General features: G+C 43.3%; 2 protein-coding genes across 2 annotated transcripts; one reads left to right on the plus strand and one right to left on the minus strand.

Annotated features, from left to right (window-relative positions):
• Nucleotides 1-1,396: 1,396 nt before the first annotated feature.
• Nucleotides 1,397-9,432, plus strand: LOC308143885 (uncharacterized protein; the record flags this gene model as incomplete). The annotated part of the gene is made up of 6 exons (XM_080514827.1): nt 1,397-2,038; nt 2,430-2,571; nt 2,967-3,661; nt 6,338-6,866; nt 7,293-9,215; nt 9,422-9,432. 6 exons carry the CDS (start codon nt 1,397-1,399, stop codon nt 9,430-9,432), a joined length of 3,942 nt encoding a protein of 1,313 aa, XP_080370953.1.
• Nucleotides 9,433-11,003: 1,571 nt separating this feature from the next.
• Nucleotides 11,004-22,732, minus strand: LOC308144337 (uncharacterized protein). Its single transcript, XM_080515434.1, has 10 exons — nt 22,692-22,732; nt 15,487-22,111; nt 15,297-15,396; nt 15,046-15,127; nt 14,848-14,956; nt 14,007-14,138; nt 12,919-13,008; nt 12,686-12,829; nt 12,396-12,580; nt 11,004-12,295 (listed from the first exon to the last, which is right to left on the minus strand). Exons 2-10 carry the CDS (start codon nt 22,108-22,110, stop codon nt 12,127-12,129), a joined length of 7,635 nt encoding a protein of 2,544 aa, XP_080371560.1. The 5' UTR covers nt 22,111; nt 22,692-22,732; the 3' UTR covers nt 11,004-12,126.
• Nucleotides 22,733-23,315: the final 583 nt, after the last annotated feature.

The raw sequence follows: 23,315 nt of genomic DNA on the forward strand, positions 1-23,315 counted from the left end.
TGCAGTCGAATCGCTAACCTGCAGGTATAATATCTGTGTGTGAGTGATCATCAAATGAACCATTGAACCTTATTGGGTTGTTGATTGATTTGCTGTATTGAAAATGCAAAAAAAAAGCACAAATGTTGCTATAACTGCGACTATCTCAAACTAAACCTAAAGACCTCTTTTCAGAAAGAAATGAAAAGAAAAGAAATATTACACCCATCTGAAACAATTAAAATTTTGACAGTTTACTGTTTTAAACTTCATTTTACAGGTGAAATTCACAGTAATTCAACTATTCAGATGTATGACTGTTAATTATTAAAAGCAAATTGAGGAAATAAACTGTAATCTCTTAAATTGTCCCGTGTAACACTCAAGAAATGTGAGACAAATTGATTCATATATTCATTAACATATTTAACAGATGAGATTCAGGCATTTGAGGATTTTCGTGCATACACTTTGGTATCAGTTGCTGTGCACTGCTAAGTTGTTAAAAATCCAGGTAATTGGACAAGTGATACGACACAGGTGATTGCTTTCCCAGAAGTTAGGTCACCTAATGTCTACGGTCTCACAAGGTAAACACCATATGCTTGCCAGGCATCACTCAGCTCTTAAGATAGATATTTATATATATATAAGTATAGCCTTGAACAAACGCTTATGGTGTTTGTGTGTTAAGCCGACTGTTATTGTAAACAAGCAGCAAAAGGAATTCGGAACATTTCAACTCACAGGAACAAACAACTTTCAAGAAGATAAATCATATTAAGGCAGTTTTGATTTTCAAACTTGGGCCAACGTTTATACTAAACTTTGCTCTTCTTTATTGCGCTTTGAGCTCTGCTATTTAAATGATCACACATCATTTTTAAAATAGTAGGAGAGGCATTTTATAAGCTTGACACATTAATTCAACATTTAATTGGAGATGAAGGGTAGATTGTTTTTTGAAAAGTTGAAAAAAAGCCCATGTAGATTAAAACATCATAAAGCACACAGGGATACTCTGAAAGTCAGCAGCCTTCAGCTGACAAACAGAATCAACGTGTGGCTATATGACAGAAACCCCCCAAAAAAGAGTCCAAATCAGTGCATTATTGGATGAATACATCTGCATAGATTTAATGGGATTCCAAGCAAGTAACACACAATGTGTAAAAGAGCTTGATGATTAGTGATGGGTGTCACATTGTGAGGTTGTCATGTTATAATTACTGGAGCAGCTCAGGTGTACTCCTTCCCCTTAAAATAACACTTTGGAGAAACTGTCTGTGCTATGATAATAGCTAACCGAAATCTAATTCTACTCTGTAAAGTTGCAAAATACTAGAAAGACAATGCTGTTCTCGTTAAAGTAAAATATTGTTTTAATCTTTTTCCTCAATGCAGCCAGCCAGCAGTGATGGATGACATGAGGCTTCGGAGGATTCCCCCTGACCAATCGTCAGGGAGCGGGCACAGTTTTGGTACACTACGCCACCCGAGCATTGGTGACCAGATCTTATCAAAGCGGGTCTGCTTCTACAAAAGTGGTGATCCCCAGTTCAACGGCCTGCGCCTCGTCATCAATAACCGCACCTTCAAAACCTTTGACGCTCTTCTCGACAGCCTCTCGAAGAAGGTCCCCCTCCCGTTTGGAGTAAGAAACATCACAACGCCACATGGGGTCCACGCAATCAGTTCTTTGGATGAACTCGAGGATGGAAAATCCTACATTTGCTCCGACAGACGCAAAGTAAAACCCATCAATCTGGCCACGGCCAGGAAAAAGCTGCCACCCTGGTACCATGCCAGACCTGTGAGCTCCCGACGTCAGACAGTGCAGAAGGCCAGATCCTTCCCCGGACGGAGTATTCACAAAACACAGCCGGCGGTTTTGCGCACACCAAAGAGGCTGCTGGTTTTTCGCAATGGAGAGCCTGCTGTGAAACAGACTGTGGTGCTTCATAAGAAGACTACACCCAGCTATGAGTCTATCCTGGAATATATCTCAGAGCTGATGCAGTTCCATGTGGTGAAATTGCACACTCCTGATGGCAAACGTGTGAGTGGGCACTACATTTTGTTCAGTGACACAAAATAAAACTGTTATACATGCATAATAAATTACAGTACATTTAAAAAATGTCTTCCTCTTGGTGTAAAATTATTGTTATCATTATTCAGCCAGAGAAGACTTACTCAAATACCCAGAAAGGCTTTCTGGGATACTGCACTGTATTAGTATTGCCGAACTTTAAAAAAAAAAAAAGTATCTGGTCATACATATCACACATTTAAGAATTCATTTTTTGATTATACATACATACATCAAACCACCTTTTAAAATTGCTTTACCCAGATTAATGTTATGGATCTCAATTCACAGCACTGTTTTAAGATAGAAATTCAGTTTTATTTGAAGGAGCTGTTGTCTAATTTTTTTTCTACTGCAGGTTGATGGACTCCCAGGCTTGATTTTGTGTTCGGGGACCGTGGTGGCTGTAGGCAGGGAGCCTTTCAAGCCTGCAATCTACAGGGTACTGAAAACACCGCCTGCAGCAAGGCAGCACACCAGACGACAAAAGTCTTTGAACCGTAAGTTTTTCTACATGTCAAGTTTTTTTCTTTATTTTATTTACTTGATGAGAAGACTTCATAGACAGTGTCTGTACAATGGATCTGTATCATTATGACTAATACAAAGCTGCTCTGAACGGATAAACCTTGGGAAAGCGCTGAGGTAATAATATTGTATGTAATACTGTAGATGACCTATATACACTGTCTGCATGGCTGCTGGCTATATGACTGCTCAATGAAAGGAAAAAGTTGGACTACATTTCTGACGGTTCTTTTCTTCTTTTTCCTTCTATGTTTTCTGGATTCGCTTTGTGGACTGCCAACTTGATATCTTCTCGCAAATCTTGTATTTTTTTGTTTTCTTTGCCACTATTTTTGCACCTCTTTGGCTCGTTTGACCAACCCAAAAGGCAAAAAGAAGTCAGCATCATATGGTTCAGACTTGAGGAATATTTCTTCATCTTCTGAGAGATACATTGTTGATCAGATTCACAACACCATTGCTGGAACTTCATATGGTTTTCCCACCAATCCCACTAAATCAATTGAGTTGGAGTCCAATCGAATACTGGACTCGGTTGCCGAAACGGACGAAGACAACGACCTTGGCGATGGAGTAAAGGCCTGCTCGCTTCCCAATGAAGACGACATTGAGAAGTCCTTCCGGGTGAATCAGGATGGCAGTATGACAGTAGAGATGAAGGTGCGCTTGACGATTAAAGAAGAGGAAACAGTCCATTGGATGACAACTCTGAAACGCTCTTGTGTCGCCAACCAGCTCAATGGCACCTCTCTGCCAGAAGCCGAGCCAATGGAGAGCGTCGGCTCACTTAATTCAACATCACTGGATTTACAAAATTCTATTGAATCTTCTAATGACAGCGTGAATAAGGACAAAACAAAAGACAACAATGATGAAGATCCACCATCGCCGAGCAGTGAAGCTATCAGTGAGAGCTGTAACGAAGAAGATGAAATCAAAATCCAAACAGACATGGTTTATCCAAGGAGAGGTCCAACTCCAGGACACAAACAAATCAGCAAAAAGCAAACTTCTGTAGAGAGCATCAAGTCAGTGACAGCCAATGGGATTCAGGAAGACATGGTAGGCTCTTATTCTTTCAGAGAACAAACTGAAAATGGAAGAATGACAGAACAATATTGCATGGTGAAGCAGAGTAGCAGTAGACCAGTGCCCAAACCGAGGCGACTCGGTTCCGTGGAACAGTACAGTAGAAATGTGTCTCAAGTCACATCAGAGGGGATGAGTGAAGTCTTACAGATTGAATCCAGTGGAGAGGAGGTCACTGAAACTGTCTTGCACATTTATGAACAGCAGACTTGCCAAGACAATTTTCTGGCCAATATTTGCCCCCCTTATATGTCTGCTTCTGAAACCACCTTCGGTAGGCCGGCTACTTCAGAAACTGGACGTCTTTCCTGCACTGAGTTTGAACCAGAGCTGTGTCGACCCTCAACTGCCTCCGAATCCATTAGCATCTGGAGGACTGAGAGCATGTCAGGAACGTCAGAGTTAAAGTCTCCACCACAGGAAGGTGGTGTGAGTAAATCTTCAAATGGACAGAAAAAATTCCAGAAGTCCGCAAAAGGCCAAGTAAAGGTCCACCAAGGAGGGGCCAATAAAGATAGAAGACTGTCCCCAAAACATAAAGTCATCAAGAAACACGTTTGGCGGATTATGACACCAACCAAAAGACAAAATAAGAAAGCTGCAGGTGCACCTGAGAGCCAGCGGAAAGCAAAAACTTTCTCAAGTGCTGGATTCATAAAGAGAATCTACGGAAATAAATCTAAATCAACGAAATCCTTGAAAAGTCTTAAAAAGAGACCAATGCAAAATGGTATTGGAAGTGTTTCAAAAAATAGCTTGCCTGATGATACAATAAATAATATTGAAAACGTACCATCAGCATCACATGGTTACAGGAATGAGAGACTTTCTTTTGAAACAGGCAGGATGGGTCACACGTCCTCTGAGCTAAGCCAACCACGAGGAGTACTGATGAGGCAGACATCAATGCATACGGAAAAAAAGAATAAAAACACATCTTATAATAGTAACGCAGGCCGCACACAGTCTGCTTTAGGCTCTACCAGCAATTATACCAAAGAATATGTGGAGAACTGGCTGGAGAAAGCTCACCTCAACCAACAAACAGAAAACACTGGATGTGGAGTGTCTGAAAATAAAAAAGACTTGACCACTGAGCCAGACGAGATCAACTCTTTTGTGGAGACACTGAAAACAGAAACGCACCAAGCTTGTGAATCGCAACCAGGTAATGTGCTGAGAACATCTGTCAAACTAAAAGTCCAGTCATTTGAGAACAAATCATCAAGTTCAGCAGTGGAGAAAACGGCTGGTAGTCATAATATGGCTGTGAACCATGCAAAATCTATAAATACCGACAACAGCAGGAGCTTACGACAGACACAAACAGAAGATACAAAGCCTCCTCCAATGAATGGTATCGTTCCAGAAACGCTTTTTGAAAGTGAAAAGGAAAGTAAATCAAATCCTGTCAAAAACTTATTTCAAAACGCCTCACCATCCAATACTCTGTCCATGGATCTACCGCCACCACCTTCATCTGCTGAAATTGCAGCGCTATCAAACCCGGAATATTTCATGAAGGATGTTTCATCAGCTGCCAGCAGCCCATTATACAGACTGTCATCAAGAACAGATACTCATTCAGCATCAGTCAGTTCTGACGAGGTCCTTTCACCCAAAGGCAATGCAACAGAAATCACATCATCGGTTCAGGCCAATAATCCCTCCGACCAAAAAGAAACTCCATTACCAAGAGTTCCATCTATTAAAAGAGCCCCTCTCGTCAGTAATCTGTCTTTGGAAAGGAAAATGTCTCTCAGAAAGGCCAGTCTGGATAAACACACTTTAAGAAGCGATGAACATACATTACATACCACAGTCAACACAACAAGCGGTGATGTTCCATTAACAAAGACTGAACAACCAATCAATACATTACCAGAAGAGACGCAGCAGACGATCTCAGATCTGATTGGCACTCATTCAAGCTGTACGTCTGTGTCCCCAACGAGTTTAACATCAGAAGAGAGGCTGTCATCAGCCAGCATCTCATCAAGTGAGACTGTAGTGTCCAGCAGTCGCCGTTTGAAAGAAGCAAACAATCTAAAAGGGGGGTCTTCACCCAAGCCATCAGTGAAAAAAGTGAAGCTGATGAGCAGTCCATCTCCAGAGAGAAAACTGCTAAACAAGAAGTCTCCTGTTGAGCTGCTGAATAGCTCTCAAAAGTTATCACCAGTGCAAAGTCGCCCATCAAAAAACATTCCTCCAGATGTTGGAATACAACAACGTGCGACACCAAATGCCAGCCCCTCTCCTGAAAGGAAACAGAAGCTTTACAAACCAAAACAGCAGAGGAGACTCTCTCCATATTCTCAGTCTCTGGATGTGGCGTCGCCACCTGTCAGACACAAGTCAAGTAAAAAGTTGCTCCTCAGAAGTCTGTCCTTAGAAAGCCCAGTGGAGGCAGCAAATAAGAAGCAGAAGAAAGTTTTACCAGCGAGAATAAGCGAACAATCAGCTCAATCCGCTGCTGAATTGAATAAAACATTGATGAGTGATACACCGATCGTACTGGAAGCTGATCAGAGGGGAAGCCAGGCTGCCCCTGTGGTTGCAGATGAAGAAAACTCAATGACAGTCGTGCAAATAGTCCCACAATCCTTAACCACTGCAAATCAGCTGAATATGAAACCTGTCCTTGAGAAGATTTGCTACTCAATAAAGTCAATCAGACAAATCACGCAGAGCAAACGTCCATCATGTCTGGAAAAGTCCAACAGCCTGCCTGACTTCTCTTCTCACGTGGCCTCTACTTTTGGATCCTCATCGAAAGCTCTTCTTGCTTTCTTGTCTGTCATGACCCTCAAGGTAGGAATAACCGGCCTAAACATGGACGAGCTGAATACCAATGATGTCAGCTGTGCAGAGGCTTTAAAAATGATCGATTCTCTCACTGAAATAGCCAACATCGAAGATTCCCACACACTGAAAACTAGTTTGGCAGATTTACAACAATCAACGTCCAAACAGCTCCTGCAGAGCTGGAAGGGCTTCCAGGAGCTCAGTGACAGATGCAGAAGTCGCAGCTCAACAGCAAACAATTCAGAGCAAGAACTCGTGACTTCGGCCAGTCCCGACCAAGACTGCGACTTTGAGGAAAGTGTTATAGATGAAATCATGGAAGGTCTTGACATCCCCGAGAAGCTAAAAGTAGAGCTGGCATCTCTTTCAGTGGGTGCAAAGAGTGCAAAGGCAACTCAAATATCTGAAAGTATCATCAAAGAAAACTGTGAGGATTACTTGAGCCAACTTTCCACTGGAGATGCTATTAATGCTCCTCAGGGTGATGAAGTGAATGTGGATGTGAGGTCCATTATTAACAAATTCACACACATTTCCCAGCCAGAACAGTCTTCAATAGGAAACCTTCACCTGACAGAAAAGTGCAAAACAGGTGATCAGTCAACTAAAGACATTGACTCCCGACAGAATACGACCAAAAGTCCACAAGAAGTTCCTGAAGGAAAGCAATGTGACAGTAAATCTTTTGTACAAGAGAATTCCCAGTCATGTAGAGAAGTGGTTAATCAAGAAAATCAGGAAAAGCCCGAAGAAACTTTATCACAAAAAGATAGCTGTCAGAAAAGGGCATCTGTTCCAGACACACATGAGAGGAAAGGGTCAGTGGAGGCTGAAACTGTGGAGGTGAGTCTAGGAGGGAAGAACACGGTTTCCAGCTCAGAGAGTGAAAATCAGCTTACAGCGGGAGTTAAGAGCAACAGCTCAGATAAGGAAACGCAAAAGCTCAGCATGGGACTGAATGTTAGCGTTGAGGACGGTACAGAGACCTCGGATGATGTGGAAGAGTCGTCGTCAGACGAGGAGCAGCCAGAGGTTGAATTTAAACAGCTGCAAGTGATTGTAGAGGAAACATCTTCTGGCATTGAGGAAGAGGAAGATGAGGAGGAACATGTTCATGTCAAGCCACAAAATAGAGAGCAAACAAGCAAATTTAACACGTTGGAGGCTCTGGATGAAGAAACAGAAGAAGACAATGTTGGCTCAGGAGATGAATATAAAACATACATCGGTCAACAGTCTAAAAGTATCGGAGGTAATGATGAAAGCATTTTATTAGAAAAAGATTACTCATATACAAGAAATGACAGAGAAACAAAGGGCTTTAAGTTCTACACAGATGATGATAGTGGTAACGATCACAGAAGCTGCGAGGAACATGTAGACGAGGATCGACCGAAGCTCAAAAATGAACAATTCAGCTGTTCAGTGGAAGAAGAGCTGAGCTACGAGGACAGAGAGTCCAGCCCAGACGAAGGGAAAGTCCATATGAGCCACACGCAGGAACGTGCTACGACTGAAAAACAGTCTGATATCATAAAATGTGAAATTACAATGGAAAATGAAATGACAACACAGTCCGTAGCAAAGAGAGTGATCTTACTGGAACAACAAGTCGCCGATTCTCAGAAAAGGACATTTTCAACAAGAGGATCTGCCAGCAGACACTGCTCACAAAGAAATGCCCCTATTGAGTCGGAGGAGGAATCATCTTCTGAATCGCCCACGTCTCTTCACGCTTTCTGCACCAGATCGGCTCCCCAGTCGTCGTTGTCCTTCAGCTACGACTCCGGTTGCGTAATCACCACAGAGCCCGAGGGCAGGGTGAGATCCATCAGGGAGATGTTCTTAGCGAAGAGCGTCACGGACATCCAACCGAGACGAGTCCCGAGCCCACAGGCCTCCGAACTGCTGGAGAACAGAGGCGAGACCTCGGTTAGCGGCGGCTATCAGACCCAGACGTCGAGCGAGCCGTCCACCGGCGAAGACGACTCAGCACACCAGTCCATCGCAAAAGGCTTTGTGAGGAGAACAATCGAACGGCTTTATGGCAAGAAAGAAGCTAGCCCGAGTGAGGAAGCGTGTGAAAGACCTCCTTCTGCCCCAAAGCAGAAAAACAAAGAACATTCAAGCATTTTCTCTTCCTTCCAAACGGCTCGATCCAAAGCCATGTCTGAATTATCTTACTTTAACTCCACCAACGCATTGGACACCCTGACAGAAGCAACCAGATGCATTGCTTTTAATGCTCAGGTTGGGCCCGGGGACGGTGTTCCAATTGATAATGGACGGTGGCTCCTCAGAGAAAACACACTCATCAGAAAGTCCATTTCTGACCCAGTTGGGATCAACAAAACCTTCTCAAACGCTCCCGAGGGGGAGAAGGTATGCGAAAGCACAGAGGAATTCACTCCATATTCACTCTTCAGTACCAAGAGCGAACTGGAAGACAAGGCAAAGTCTTTTTCGGGGAAGTGCACCTACTTTTCTCTGCCCCACTGCACTGACTCTGATGCCGGCCAGGACGACGTGAGTAGAGACAGCTTGAACGGCGACGCCGTTGTCGAGGCGAAGGACGAGTCAGAAGACAGCAAAACGCGGGCGGACAAGAATGGCAAGCTTCCCAGCGTTGGTCTTTCTGACTATAAGATGATGGACAACAAAGTGCACCCGCTGACAGAGCCAGCGCCTGATGCTGAGGTTGTGGTGCAGCAGCCGGGGAAAGGTCAGGGCGCTGTCAACAGGCGGCTTCACGATCCTGACATGTTGGACTTTCTGTATAATTTTTGTGGTCAAAACTGTCCAATCCTATAACAGTGTGTTATTGAATTCAACAAGGAGAAAAAAAAAAGAAAGCTAAACTAAGATTTGCTACTTTTGTTGGGGTGCAGTGGACTATATTCTCTTTGGTGCCTATTTTTGTTGCCATAGCCTTGGTGTGACGCATGAAATAGATGTCATCTCATTTCTACCAAATATCACATGGGCAACATTATTCTCACAGCAAATTAATTCATCTTTATTCTAACGTCACATTTTTAAATTACACACACACACACACACACACAAAGAGCAGCTCTCTTCTTGGTCTTATCGGTTGCCTGTCAACAGAAGAAGCACCCGGAGCATTACTGTAATCTCCCTTTAAAACCTTTTAAACAGATCAAGTCCTCACAGATGTCAGGCAACAAGGCCAATCCCACCTGCACCGCATGAACCAGTCACCTCACGAATGGCCTGGATTCATAATGGTGCTGTTTTCTTACTGTCAACAAGTGGCGCAACAATATAAAAACAGTTGTTTGCTGTTGGTAGAAACTATCAGTAAATATTCTAGTTACATATTGTATATTGATGTCGACCATGTAAATAAGTTTTGTTTTGTTTTCATTACACAATAATAGATTGATTTGTATTTATGGTTGTCATTAGGATACAGTTTTATGGTTTACAATGTGGCAGCTGACATTTCTATGTTTTCATGTGTAAATAATAAAAAGAACATGTGTTTGCACGTATTGCCTTTTTTGGGGGTTAGAATTTGTTTAAGTGATGATAGAGAAGTAATTTTTTGTTTCACTAAGGTTTAATGGTGGATCTGTTATAACTTGTTCCAGGAATATAAACTCCTGGTTTGGATGCTTTCTTTAGAAAGCATGATTATCGTCCACAGCAATCAAAGGACCAGTTTAAAAAAACATTTTGTTCACTGCATGAAGTGAATCCAATCATTTATAAGCAGAATATTAATATATTATAATTTACTGTACAAGTGCCAGCATTACTGTTTTGCAACCAGTTTTTTTTCTTTAGAACTCAGCTTAAAAACTGTGACTTAACTACATACGGAAAAGGCCTTCAATACAGATGGTTTTATTACAATCACAGATTTGATCTATCCAGAGAGCAAAGTTAATGTTTAAATCAGATGTCGATCAGCTCTTCTGGAACAAAAACCACGACAATATTACCTGATTAATGACTGACTCATCAGTATCAATCACACGGTACAACCTTTGGTTCATTGAGATGACCGATGTCACTCAGAGTCAGAAGGCCAAGGTGGACGTTGTGTGCGAGACACCTCGGGAGGCCGTTGTTTTCTCTTGCTGATTAGCATCAGATGTCTGAGGAGGAGCGGCGACCTCTGTTTTCTCTCCCTCTGTTTGAGGAAGTATTCGTGTTGTTCTAAGGTTGTTTTGTTTCTCAGAAGTTGCCATCGAGCTGGCCCGTGTTGTGACAGGAGCGTTGAGGAATGCACTAAAGAGGGGAGTGTTTACATCTCCGACTACAAAGTCAGAATTATTCCCACAAACTATTTCAAATTTATGATCCGCTGTCTGGTTTAGCGGTTTGTACTCACACCTATTGGACCACTAGATGGCAGAGGCCATCAGTGTAAGAAAAACAACAAGAAAGTTGAAGTCATTCAACTGCAGCAAAAAAAAAACCTAACAAAAACTGTTTAAAAGTGTTTATTTAAATAAATATTTACATAACAGCTTCGTATAAATCAAATTTATTTGTCTTACACAACACATCTCTAAAAGGAACTGCCTTGACAAGGAGGAGAAAGAAAAAAAAAAAAAGAAAAAAGGATGGATTACAATGATACTGTTGTGTTGTAGCCGGAGGCAAAAGGTTCATTTCGATCCCTCAAACTGATCATTGAGCAATTATTTCAAAACAAATGCTGAACCTTCACTCATTAACATATGGGCGTTAATACGTTGCTCATCTTTCATTAGAAATCTTGTTATAGTTATGCATAAATCTACATGATAATTTCATATACATTTTAAGTGTTACTAAGGAGTAATAAGGCTGATACACTACACTAACAGAATAAAAGGCCACATGCTGTTTTGAGGAACATATGGCTAAAAAGTAAAGAAAATAAATCAATATCAAACATTATTCATTCAGGCACAAAGCAAAAGACAGCCTTGGTGAGCTTTAAAAAGACGCCACTCCTACGGTATAGGCTATAATGCCCTGCTAAACGGAGTATAGTATATGGCTCGGCCTGGAAAACCAGCACTTCAGACAAAGTGAACACACAGTTTATGCCTGAGCTACAGTTTCAACTCAATTAACTCTTGTAGATGGACAATTTGAAATGTTACATATATCAACATAAATCGGAGACCAGTGGGACTGAAATGGAAAACAGTCAACTGGAACTGCTCAATGGGAATCGTGCAGTGGCTTTCAGCAGTAAGAAAAACGAACCGTTATTGTAACAATAAAATGAAAACAAACTCTAAATCAACCTTTTCTCCAATGCAGTGATTTGATGTTTTGTTCCTCAGGGATTTAACATAAAAACAGTAATACACGCAGTGTTTACTATTGCTGTCAGGTCATGCTTGTAAACTCTATACTTTAACAAAACCAATCGTTTAATCAAAATGTCTCAAGAAAATATTATTCTTCTCAAAATACTATGCAGAAAGGGATTAAAGGGTGAATTAATAACATTTTAACAACACTGTGTTGTTTATCATCCTGAGATTTAACCCAATGTGTGATCTGTCCAAAGAGTAATTTACAGTTTGTGTTGTTTGTACACAGGTGAGAATACAGTGGCAGACACTGCGTGGCGTGGGCGGGTCCCCCGGGGGTGAACAACACCATCATACCGCGCCGGTTTTGGGCTGAGGCGGGCGAGTTCCACTGACAAAGTTATACACCAAAAACTGAGACGTGCCAAAGTATTTAGTGGCGAAGAGTTTCCCGTCGGGGGTGGGGTCCGAGAACGCAATCTCGTCTTTGCTCAGGTATGAACCATATATGAAGTTATTCCTGTCCAAGAAAAGAAAAAAAGAAGAGGAAGAGAGAAACATGGGTTACGGTGGAGTTGCTTTCGGGCGATGTATTGTGGACGGCGATCGGCTGCACTGACCTGAGGCACTCCAGCAGGCGCGAGGCGATGCCCTGGCGTCGCATCGTGTTGACCACCCAGATGCGGCTGATGCCGCAGATGGCCGGCTCCGCCGTCGTGGAGCAGCACCAGGCCCTCTGCCGTTCAAACATCACCTTCTCCCCCTCTGAGCCGTCTGGCATGGGCTCCTCAATCACCCTGTAGCCCTGCCAAGCAAATACACCCGTCAGCGTGTTTAAAGTAACGAAGTCACATCGCAAGTGTGGGGGAGATAAAAACTCGCTGGCCGATATCCGGCGGCAGCCTTGTACCTCCTGTATATGCTCCGCTATGAGACATCCAGCCACTTTCTTGTCATTGGAGATGAAGAGGAAGGTTTTGGTCTGAGAGGGACACTTGGTCTCCACCTGCTGGAAGCCCAGGTCATTGTCCACCATCTCCCGGATCTCCTCCACCTTCAAAACGTTTGTTGTACACAGTTTAGAAGCTTGAAGTGATCTACATGAAGGAAATATGCAACTGGTGAACTGTTCCGTCCACACACCTTCTTCAAAGCATATTTGGGATCATCTGGCAGGACGAGGATGATTTTGCCATCAGGATACTCTCCCAGAATCCTCTCTTTTTTCCAGCCCTGAAAAGAAGATAAAGTACATTTAAATAAACTACTTTATTATCTAATGGGGCGTTCACCATGTCACTACTTACTGTTTTGTTTTATTCTAGTGCTGAGAAAAGATAAAAAGTTTAAATTGTGATTAGTCACCTGATTTTCTTCGATTAAATGTAATAATTGTGCATTTTTATTCCCGTGATACTGCAGCATGAACAAAAGCTTACCAACCAAGCATTGAACACATTTTAACAGTTCAAAATCAAAAAATAAAACCAAGGTAATGCGTCACTTCTGGGGCATTAATGTTTCATATACCGGTAGTTCTTTGTAGCAGGAACGTCTCCGGAACTATGAGCAGAACACTGCATTGATCATACGTCAAGACGTTATATTTTCCCTTGAAGTTCCGTCTTTAATTCTGGCATAGGGCATAAAATTTTAAAGTACAATTTAATCAGAAAATATCAGAAAGATCAGATAGTTTTTCCATTTACAATAAAAATATTACAAATTTCAGATGATTACTCCAGCTTCATCTATGTCACAAATGTCTTTTTGCTATTATAAAAACATTCCCACTGAGTGAGGACAATGTTTCTAACAATCAGGATGTGATCACGCTTGAAATGAATCATTTCAACACAGAATTGTGTCGACCGACTTTGATGATAGTGGGAAGTCTGAACCAATCAGTCAGAGCAGACGTGCTCGTCTGCCAATACCGAGGAGAAGTCTGACTGAATACCTGCAGCCTGACACGAACCTATGTCTCCCCATATAGAACGCCACGCTACCGTTTCACCCGCCATACCGCTGCCTGCCTGGAACTGGAAGACGGCCCACACTGACAATTTCAGGTGCTTTTAGTCATACATTTGTCAAAAGGTGTGACGTTCATGCTCTCGGCTTTCTGAATCATCTAAATCAAACCCCAATGACGCACTCTGCTGTTCATCCCAGTGCATATAAGGGAGAGAGGCGAGACCAAACAAAAGGCAGACAAGATTTACTCTCACCACATATTTGACGGCGCTGATGAACTGGTTGTGAAAGAGGAGATGCTGAGATTCGTCCTCGGGGTTGGCGGCGGAGTAGAGCATCCCACACACGCTGCAGGCCACCGCTCCAAAGTGCTTCTGTCCTGCATCCTATGAGACGACAGGGAAAGGCAACATCACCCCTCAACTAGAGATATACAGCTCAGATTTTCTATTGTGACCAGTGGCAGAAACAACATGGCAGCTGAGTCACTATGTAAACAAACGGATTCTCGACAAGAAGGTCTGAAGTTCACGACTGTCTTAATATCCACAAAAATCACTCGTACATCCTTTAAATACGACTTGCTGATGCTTCTATCCGGAGTTTGACACAAGACAGTTAAGTGGATGTTCTTTCAAGGTGCCGGACACCAACAACCCTCTCCTGGTAGTGAATATACACTCTATGGCTTGATGTTCAAACCAACCACAAGTTTTCTTTGTCTCGTTTATATTTAATGCAGTTCACCAACGTGTGAGTTGCTTTGCATTTGTCTTTTTTGTTTGTGTTGTTCTGATTTGCTTTTAGAACTAACCACCTGAAAATTAACAAGTGAGATTTTGACCCGTTGCCCTGTTTTTGTTCCACACGTATTCTTTTTGATTGTCATTTTGCCCAAACAATTTTCAAGTGTCAAACATTTTTTTTCTGTGACGTTCAGCTCAGAAAAAAACCTGAATTTAAAGACACATTTCAAGCCACACTTCATAATAAAAACAGCATTTTCTCTTTGAACTCATCATTTTCACGTATTACTTTATACTCTTTGGATTTCTCAATGACTTTACAATATAGGACTTTGATTATTCCACTCACAATAATAGTTTGGGTGTCATCTTTATCAGCCTCCTTCAGTTTCTTGATTTCCTTTTGCAGACAAGCGTCAGACAGTGACGTCTCGCCCTCCTGCTGCTTTGTTGCGCCGCTGTGATGCAAAAACACACACAGATTACCAAAGACTGCCAAATGCTGAAAGGAAAAAAACATGTCAACGACTTAAGGAAAGCTTCTTACTCCTGACTGTGCTTTTCTGATGATTGCTCTGCTTTCTTGACTGTCTCAGCCTTATTCTCTGTGGAGGAATCAGCAGGGCCGACTGTTGAGAAAAAGGAAAATCATTACACACCACGACACTTCGGTATTTATATTTTTTTTTTGCAGAACGCCAAAGGAATTGCTATATCAGTAACTTGTTATATAAATGACTTTAGGCAGGATGAAGAAAATAAGACTCATGCAAAATGTTCTGACATATATCTACATACCTGCAGACTTTTCTTCACTCTGCTGTGTGTCAGTCGCTACCGAGTTCACGTCAGAGGGAGGTGAAGCGGTGGCAGCTGATGGAAGTGGACCGGATGCATTCTGTTTTTTCAAAGAGAGATGATGATGAACTCCTGAATATTTCTGCGATGCACCGTGAGATCGACATATAATCATTACTTCCTGACTCACCTTGGTTTTGCCCTCTTCCTGCGCGGGGAGACTTGAGGGTTCCTGAGACACTGAAGCAACCTTGGAATCAGGAGTAGCGAGCTTGGTCTCAGATGTGGCTGAAGCAGCAGGCGTAGTGGCTGGAGAGGCCGTGTGCTTCAGCGGTGCCACACTTGAAGCAACCGTCTGTGACTGTGGAGAGACGGAAGCAGCAGGCTTGGACTGGCCTGGAGCTGAAGCTGGTTTGGACTGAGCCGCACTCAAGACAAGAGGCTTAATCTGAGCGTTGGCTGATGAAGTGGGTTTTGATGGAGCTGTGGTCGTTGTGGTCTTCGACTGAAGGGGGGCTGCAGCCGGAGGTTTTGCTTGTGCAGGCTTCATCAGAGCTTGAGGTGAAGCGACAGGTTTTGTCTGACCTGAGAGGGTGGTTGGAGCTTTGACTGCCGCCTGGTTTGCAAGACGCAATGGAGCGGCGGATTTTAATGGAGGTGTAGGTTTGGACTGAGCCGCAGTGGTTGACTGGAGGTTAGGTCGAGTCTGCTGTGTGAGCCTCGGATGCACAATCTTTGTTGGGCCTGCAGGTAATGGGTCATCATCCAGTTCAAAATCATCAAAGGAATACTTGGGCCTGGGTCTGTATGGCTTGTACTCGATGATAGACTTTGCTTTTTGTGCATTAAGTCCGTTGGGCATGGGTGGAGGAACTGCCGGGAGAGTCCTCTTGGCTGCTGCTCGGGTCACTTTTGGTGCAGGCACTGGAGCAGCTGCTACTTTAGCAGTCTGAGCTTTGCTTTGCCTTGTACTTCTACGGTTTTCAGCAATAGCAGGCTCTGGTTTAGGTTCTTCAGACTTGGTAGTTTTACCTTTCGGGGATTTAGTTTTTGAGGCTTCTGTATTAACGGGTTCTGCTTTAGCGGGTTCAGTCTTGGGTACTTCAGGTTTAGCCGCTGTGGCCTTAAGATCCTCTGCTTTGGGAGCCTCAGCTTTAGCGGGGGCAGGCTTGCTATTTGTAGAAGAAATCAGAGGTTCCTTTGATGGAACTGTGGCAGGTGCGGTTGCCGCGGTGACCGAAAACAGGTTACTGTCAGAAAACGGTGCTTGCCAATCAATGCCTGAGAACATCTGACTTGCTTGGTCAGACTTCAGTTTCTTCACTCGGGCCCAAGACATTTTCTCTCGCTGAAGCTCCACCTGCCTCAATCTCTGATACCGAGTCAGTTTCTTCTTTTCATGCGCTTTCAGTGGCACGGTGATCTGAGAGACAAAGAAGCGCCTTTTTTGCGGCTCTGCCGGTGTCTTGACTTCAGCTGCATTATCAGCCGCCAATGGCTGAACTGGGGGCGCCTCCTCTACAGGGGGAACTGAAGTGGGGCCCCCTTCTGGTCGAGCGCCAGTTGCAACATTTACAGCGTCTGCATCTTGTGCGTTAGCGGGCTGCTGGTCTTTTTTGCTGGCTTCACTCCGACTGGCGGAGGCGGAGGCGGCGGCGGCGGCGGCGGCTGCTGCTGCAGCTTGTTTTTCTTCCTCTATCCTCTTCAGCAGCATGCTGTCTGTGGCGATGTCCTCTGCGATTTCCTGACAAAGGGCTAAGAGATTCAGCTGCTGTCTGTTTGCCGTTCTTTTAGCCGCGGCCGCTTTTTGCTCTGCCAGAGCTGCAAGTCGAGCTTTGGTCCTCGCTTGCGTGTTCATTTCCTGTTTCTTGGGTTTTTCTACCTCTTGGGCCTTTTCAACATCTTCAATCTTTTGAGCTGTGCTGTTTTGCTTCAAGATGGTGCCATTTTTACTTATTTCGTTTGATTTTTCTTCAGGGATTTCAGCCGAGCATGGGCTCGGTGTCTCCTTTGGTTTTTCTATTATCATAATGTCACTGTCCTTCTCATCCACCTCTTCAGCCACTACAACCTCATGGCCAATCTCAATATCCTGCAGAATCTGCACGTCTTGAAGGTTCAAATTCTCTTCAGCATTCTCAATTACCACATTACAGTCTACATTTAGGTCGGCATTATCAGTCTCCATCATGTCAGAGGACGGGGGCTGGTCATAATTTTCAGTAGTGGACAAAGGATCTATTGTTGTCTCATGGTCTAATAGTTCCCCTGATTTAATCGATGTTGCTTCTTTGACCTCATCAGTCGGCTGTACTTCTGTGGCGATTTGCTGGGAACCATTTAATACAGTCTGATTTACTGCTGCACCCACCAATGCCATGTCTGGACTGACCTCCTCCGACAGCCCAGATTCTGTTGCAGCCTGAGTGACAATATCAAAGTGGAGTTCACTCCCTGGGACCGGTTCTAAGATGACGTACTCCTCGGACACACTATTAGTCATCTTCTCTGTAGCAGCAGCTGTAGCTGTAGTGACTGCAATGTCTGCGAGCTCCTGAACTTCAGCCTCCTCCTGCATCTGTTCTGAAATCCCTGGAGCACCGACATTCTCTGGAAAGCCATTTTTTTCACTTTTTTCGGTAGCATCCTCTGACCAGCCACCTGGTGCACCGATTCCATCACTTCGAATGACCTCGGCTTCTTTCACACCCAAAGTTGCATTACTTTGCTCCAACTGTGCAGGATCTGCAGTCGTTTCCAAACTGACAGTTGGTACTTCCACTGTAACAAGTGCTTGGTTGTGTGAGACACAAACTTCCTCCAGCAGTGGGTCAGTTGTTTGTGTGTCTTCAGTTACGAACAGGGCTGATGTACCCTCCTCCATTTGTTGTGTTTGAATATCCAGTACAGAAATGGCATGATGCATCTCTGGAGCTGTAGAAATCTCACTATCACCATGATTACTCTCTGGACTACTGATGGGCTCGTAGACGATCTTGTTTTCATGAAGCTCGACCTCTGGTTGATTTGCCGTCTTAATCGGGTCTTCTGGTTCCTGAATTACAATATCAGTGTGATCTGCTTGGCCACAAACGAAAACAACGCTTTCAGCTCCTTCACCTTGTCCTTCAACATCACTAATAGATTTATCAGCTTTGACCTCAATCATTTGCCTCCCCATTTCCTCCTCTAACGCAGAATCTGCCTTTTCTATTGATCCACTTGTCACTTCAAAATCCCATTGGACATCCACAGCACTGGCCTCCACCTGTCTGTGATTTTCTATAGTTTTCAAATCACAAATGGGAAGTTTTTGCGTTTCATCTGATAAGGCGGTAGATTGCTCACTGATTTCTCCAATAATTAAGTGGTTATGCTGTTGGGCTGCTGGATGACACGTCTCCCCTGACACTGCAGTGGTTTCCATATCAGTTTGAACCTCTGGAGCATCAACACTTTGAGCTGTTCCTTCTTCATCACATTGCTTTTGCTCACAATCTTGCTGTACATCACTGACAATGACGACTTCACTCACCACCTGGTTGGCTTGGGACTGTAGTTCCTCCTCTGATCTTTCATCGGGAATCTCTTCAGGTGTTACTGTTTTGTCGGGGTCCAGTTCTGGTTGATGATCAGCAGCACTGATGTTTTCACTGCTTTCTTTGTTCTCGGTGTTGATAAAAACTTCTTGTGTGTCAGTGTTGACACTGAAGTCATTGACCTCCTGCCCTGTTTGAATTTGCATTTCCACTGTTCCATCACAACAGTCCTCTGTTGTTTCTGGTGCCTGAATTTCCATTTCTGATGAACTATTAGTCGCACTGAGATATTCGTCAATTTTCTTTTCATTGCACTCTGCCGTCTGGATACTCACAGCTTCTTGGACGTCGTTAGACATCTCACTTTCAGGTTGAAGGACACTCTTGCTCTCCTGGTTTTGTGGTTCTTCTACAGGTGCTGTGCTAGAAACCTCCTCTGATGTTTCATCGCCCTCCATATCTTCTTTATTTGGACTTTTCTGGCTTCGTATTTCCGGTGAGGGGGCTCCTTTCAAAACCTCCATGGATGATTTAACTTGCATTTCCATTTTGATGTGATTCTCCTGTACAGTCACACATTCCAAGTTCACCTTGTCTTCGTTACTCACAGTTTGACAATTTTCAATGTGAATATCCTCACATAAATCATCTGCAGTGTGTGTCGCGACTTCCAGGCTTTCCTGACTTTGTGTTTCCATTGCAGGAGTGACATGAAGGCATTCCACTGTTGTAGGCTGTCCATGCGCTTCTGTCTGGCTTTTCTGTATTTCAATACTTGCTGATGACGGCAATTCTGTTTCAGTTTGACACTCAGGCACAATCTCATCATGCAAGTTCACATTTACATCATTTCTGAAATTTCCTACCCCATCAGTGGTGGGTTCACTGACCACATTTTTCATCTCGCCATGCACTTCCACTCCCAATGCATCGATACAGACCTCCTCTGATGTGACTGCAGTCTGTATTTCCACTTCTGTTTGAGCCACAATAACGGCAACGCATTCAGCATCCTCACTGCTGCCGCAGCTTGTAGAAAGCAGATTTTTGGGAAGTTTATCTTGTATGATTGTGACACGTTCGCCGTCCTCTGCTCTCTTCAGGCACTGCATTTCCACTTCAGCTGCAGGAGGTGAAACCGTGAGCGCTGCTAAAATGTCTGGTTCTTTGTTGCATTGACCATCAGAACTACTGGCACAGTCAGAAGTTTTTATGCATTCGGAATTATTCACTGGAACAAGAACTTTAGCAAATATAGGTGTGGTAGGTTCGCTGACCTCCTGGTTTCCCAACCTTTGATTTACCAAAGGAGGTTCCGTGTGAGAGATTTCTGATGATTCTCCACTCAGTGTTTCCATTTTGTTTAAGCTATCGCCACCGCATTCAAAGTTCACAGCGTCTTTGTTTTCAATCTTTTTATCATTTTCACCTTCATCCGTACAATTATGTACAGATATGCTTGCAGTAGGTTCTTGAACATCCTGCATTTTTGGACTTTTTGGGTCTATTGATATTTCCTCCGAGGTTACTGAAGCCTGCAGATCTTTTTTGATTTGGTTAGTTAGTGTACTGGCACAACTATGTTTCTCATTTGTCCCAACTTCTGTGTTTGTAAAGTCTCTCTTACCCTCACAAGGCAGGTTTACAGTGTTGTCATACAGTTGGTTGGTCTCAAAATGTTGCTTATCCACTTCAGGTGCCATGGGCTCCACTTCCTCTGTGGTGCCTTCAGGAAACAGCCCGTCTCTCTGGCTCTGCTCACAACTGGATGTCGATGTTTCAGTACCAATGTCAGTCGTCTGAGAGGAAGGGCTAAGACGTTCTTCAACCAAAACTTGTTCACAAGCGTCGGCCTGAGTGGAGAGGACACCAGCTTCTTTTTGGTCAGATTCTTCAATCTTTTCTTTCGTCGTGTCCACATCGTCACAAGAGCTGCTGACAGAATCCGTTGCCTGGTAATGTGGCTCTGCTGGTTTTGATTGGTCCTTGAATGTCACTTGAATTTTGACACTGAGGTCTGTTTGAGGCTCTGGATTGCCAAAAGCTTGTGTTGTCATTTGTCCATCCTCTCTACAACTACTTTGTGGGCTACTACTCTGTTCAGATGGAAGAAGCGTCTCTTTTGACTGAACGTTTTTGAGTGAAACATCACTGCAGGCTGGAGAGGCTCCTGCTGCTTCAGAAGATCCCTCCTTTTGGTGCTCACCTTTATCTGTGTGACAAATTATATTCCGCTCACTTCCTTTAGAAACGAAGTCGATAGTTTCAGTGGTTCTTGTTTCACTGCTCAGGTCTGCATGGCTTCCTGCTGTACATACCGAGTCCTCCATCTTCTCCACTTGTTCCTCACTTCCATGGCTGGGAATCCCATCTGCAGTGACGGAGTGTAGTGTTTCCACTGACAATGTTTGTATTTTATTTTCTACCTCCTCGGGCGGTGATTTATCATCTTGTCCATTTTCCTCAGCTGTTGATTTCATAAAGGTTCCCTCAGGTGATGTTTCTGATTCTTCAGACAATGCTTGTGTTTTATTATCTACTTGCTTTTGTCCTTCCTTGTTCATATGGCCCATATGTTTATTTTCTTCAGGTGCAGACTCTGATATCCCTTTAACAGAAATGTCTTTTGATCCCTCTTGTACTGCACTATCTGAAACGTCTTGTCTCGCTTCTGCAGAACCTTGGCTTACATTTACATTAGCTTCATCGGTGCTTTTAACAGACGGTGACTCGGAAAACATGCCATAATCGTGATCTATCTGTACAGGGTAAACAACAGCAGGTGTTAAACCCTGGCTTGTATCCTGCACATCAGAGGACAAATCTTCTCTTCTGTGTTTGGCTTTGTTTGAATATTTTCTCATGCAACGGGCTTTATCTTCATCATCCCTTTCTCTAAAAAAGTCAACTTTACTACCGTCGCTACTGAGCTCATCGTCAGAGTCTGTGGAGGCCGTTCGCTTCAGGGAAGCTTTGGAGTTGGCTTCCTCTGAAGGAGCTTCTCTGCAGGAGGCACTTGTGGGTTTCAGGAGCTTGGCTTTTTTGACAGGTGGGTCAGAAATGGTTTTGCTGGGATCCTGTTCGGGGTAGTTTGCTGGTTTAATGACACCTTCCATCAATATTTTTTTCTTAGTCCGTGGAGTTGAATTTTCAGTGATGGTTCCTGTTGTGAGGGACTGATTGTTGTTTGCTGGTGTAACCTCCTCATCCTCTTCCAGCTTCCTCATCTTGGTCTGGGAATCCTGAGGAGTTGACGGTCTCTTTGGGGCAGGCATTCTGTGGAAACAGATCAAAAAAAGCTATATGAAGCCAAAACAAAACACAGGCGCAAAACTGAGAGAGATGCATATTTATGCTCACATTCTGCATCTTGTCTAAAGCATCTACTCGGTGAAAAAAACAATGCATCCCAACTAAAACCCCACGCGTATGCATTCAGGACTAAAGCATCAAATCACAATAAACATGCATCACTTGCTACCTGTTTTCCTACAAGCAACAAAGCTCGCTAACGTCTAACATAAACAGTGATAAGTGTCGCTGTCGAGGGTAAACACGACGTTCCGCTGATCAGCACATACGATTCCACTTCAGTGTGATTTCTTTACCGGACTGTGTCTACAGCGGGAGTTGGGCAGACAAGTCAGAATCGGTCAGTTCTGGAGTCAGTTGTGGAGCTACGAGCGGCTAACAGTGATGGGAGCTAAGCGTTAGCAGCAGCCAACTCGCCACAAATGAGCGAACCGAGAGTCAAAACAGCGGCTAAACACGCCGATCCGAGGCTTCGCGAAACGGCCCGCGCCGCGTCAATGTCCACGAAAACATGAAGACGCGACAAGTTGCCAGACAAACTCACTTTGAGGTTTTCTTTTTCCAACAACAGCTGTTTTTTTTTTCTTCCTGTGAATAAAAATTAACTGTACTTCCGGAAGGGAACAGCGGATGTGACGTTGCGCGCCTCGAGGATAAAATGAGGGTTCTAATAATGTTTTTTTTTAAACAATACAAATGAAAAAAGTCTGATATTAGCTTCGTTTGTTTTTATTTTGGTTCAAATTAATGCGATGAATACAAATGATATCAGACTAACGTGCAAAAAATATAAAACAATGCTTGAGCCACATATTTTGTTCAAAACATTGTAATACATATTAAATCACAACTGTAATTAAAACAATAGACATGTTAGTTAAAACATGCAAATACATATATGCATACAATTACTAATAAATATTAACATCATTAAATAACATTTTTGAAGTAGATAAAGCTGTGTAGAGGATGACAGATTATTCACAAATCAACAATGAGTTTAAAATGCAGCAATTTTTCATAAACCTATCAATTCAGAAATGTGGTATTGTAAAATAGCAATGACTAAAACAAAATAGCAATGTACTCAAAAATCAATATGCTGAAAAAAATGTTACTTCATTTATTTTGAGTTCCATTTAACCATGCTTCCCTGTTCAGGGTCGCA

The sequence above is a fragment of the Blennius ocellaris genome (genome assembly GCF_963422515.1).
Source record: "Blennius ocellaris genome assembly, chromosome: 19".
Classification (NCBI taxonomy): domain Eukaryota; kingdom Metazoa; phylum Chordata; class Actinopteri; order Blenniiformes; family Blenniidae; genus Blennius; species Blennius ocellaris.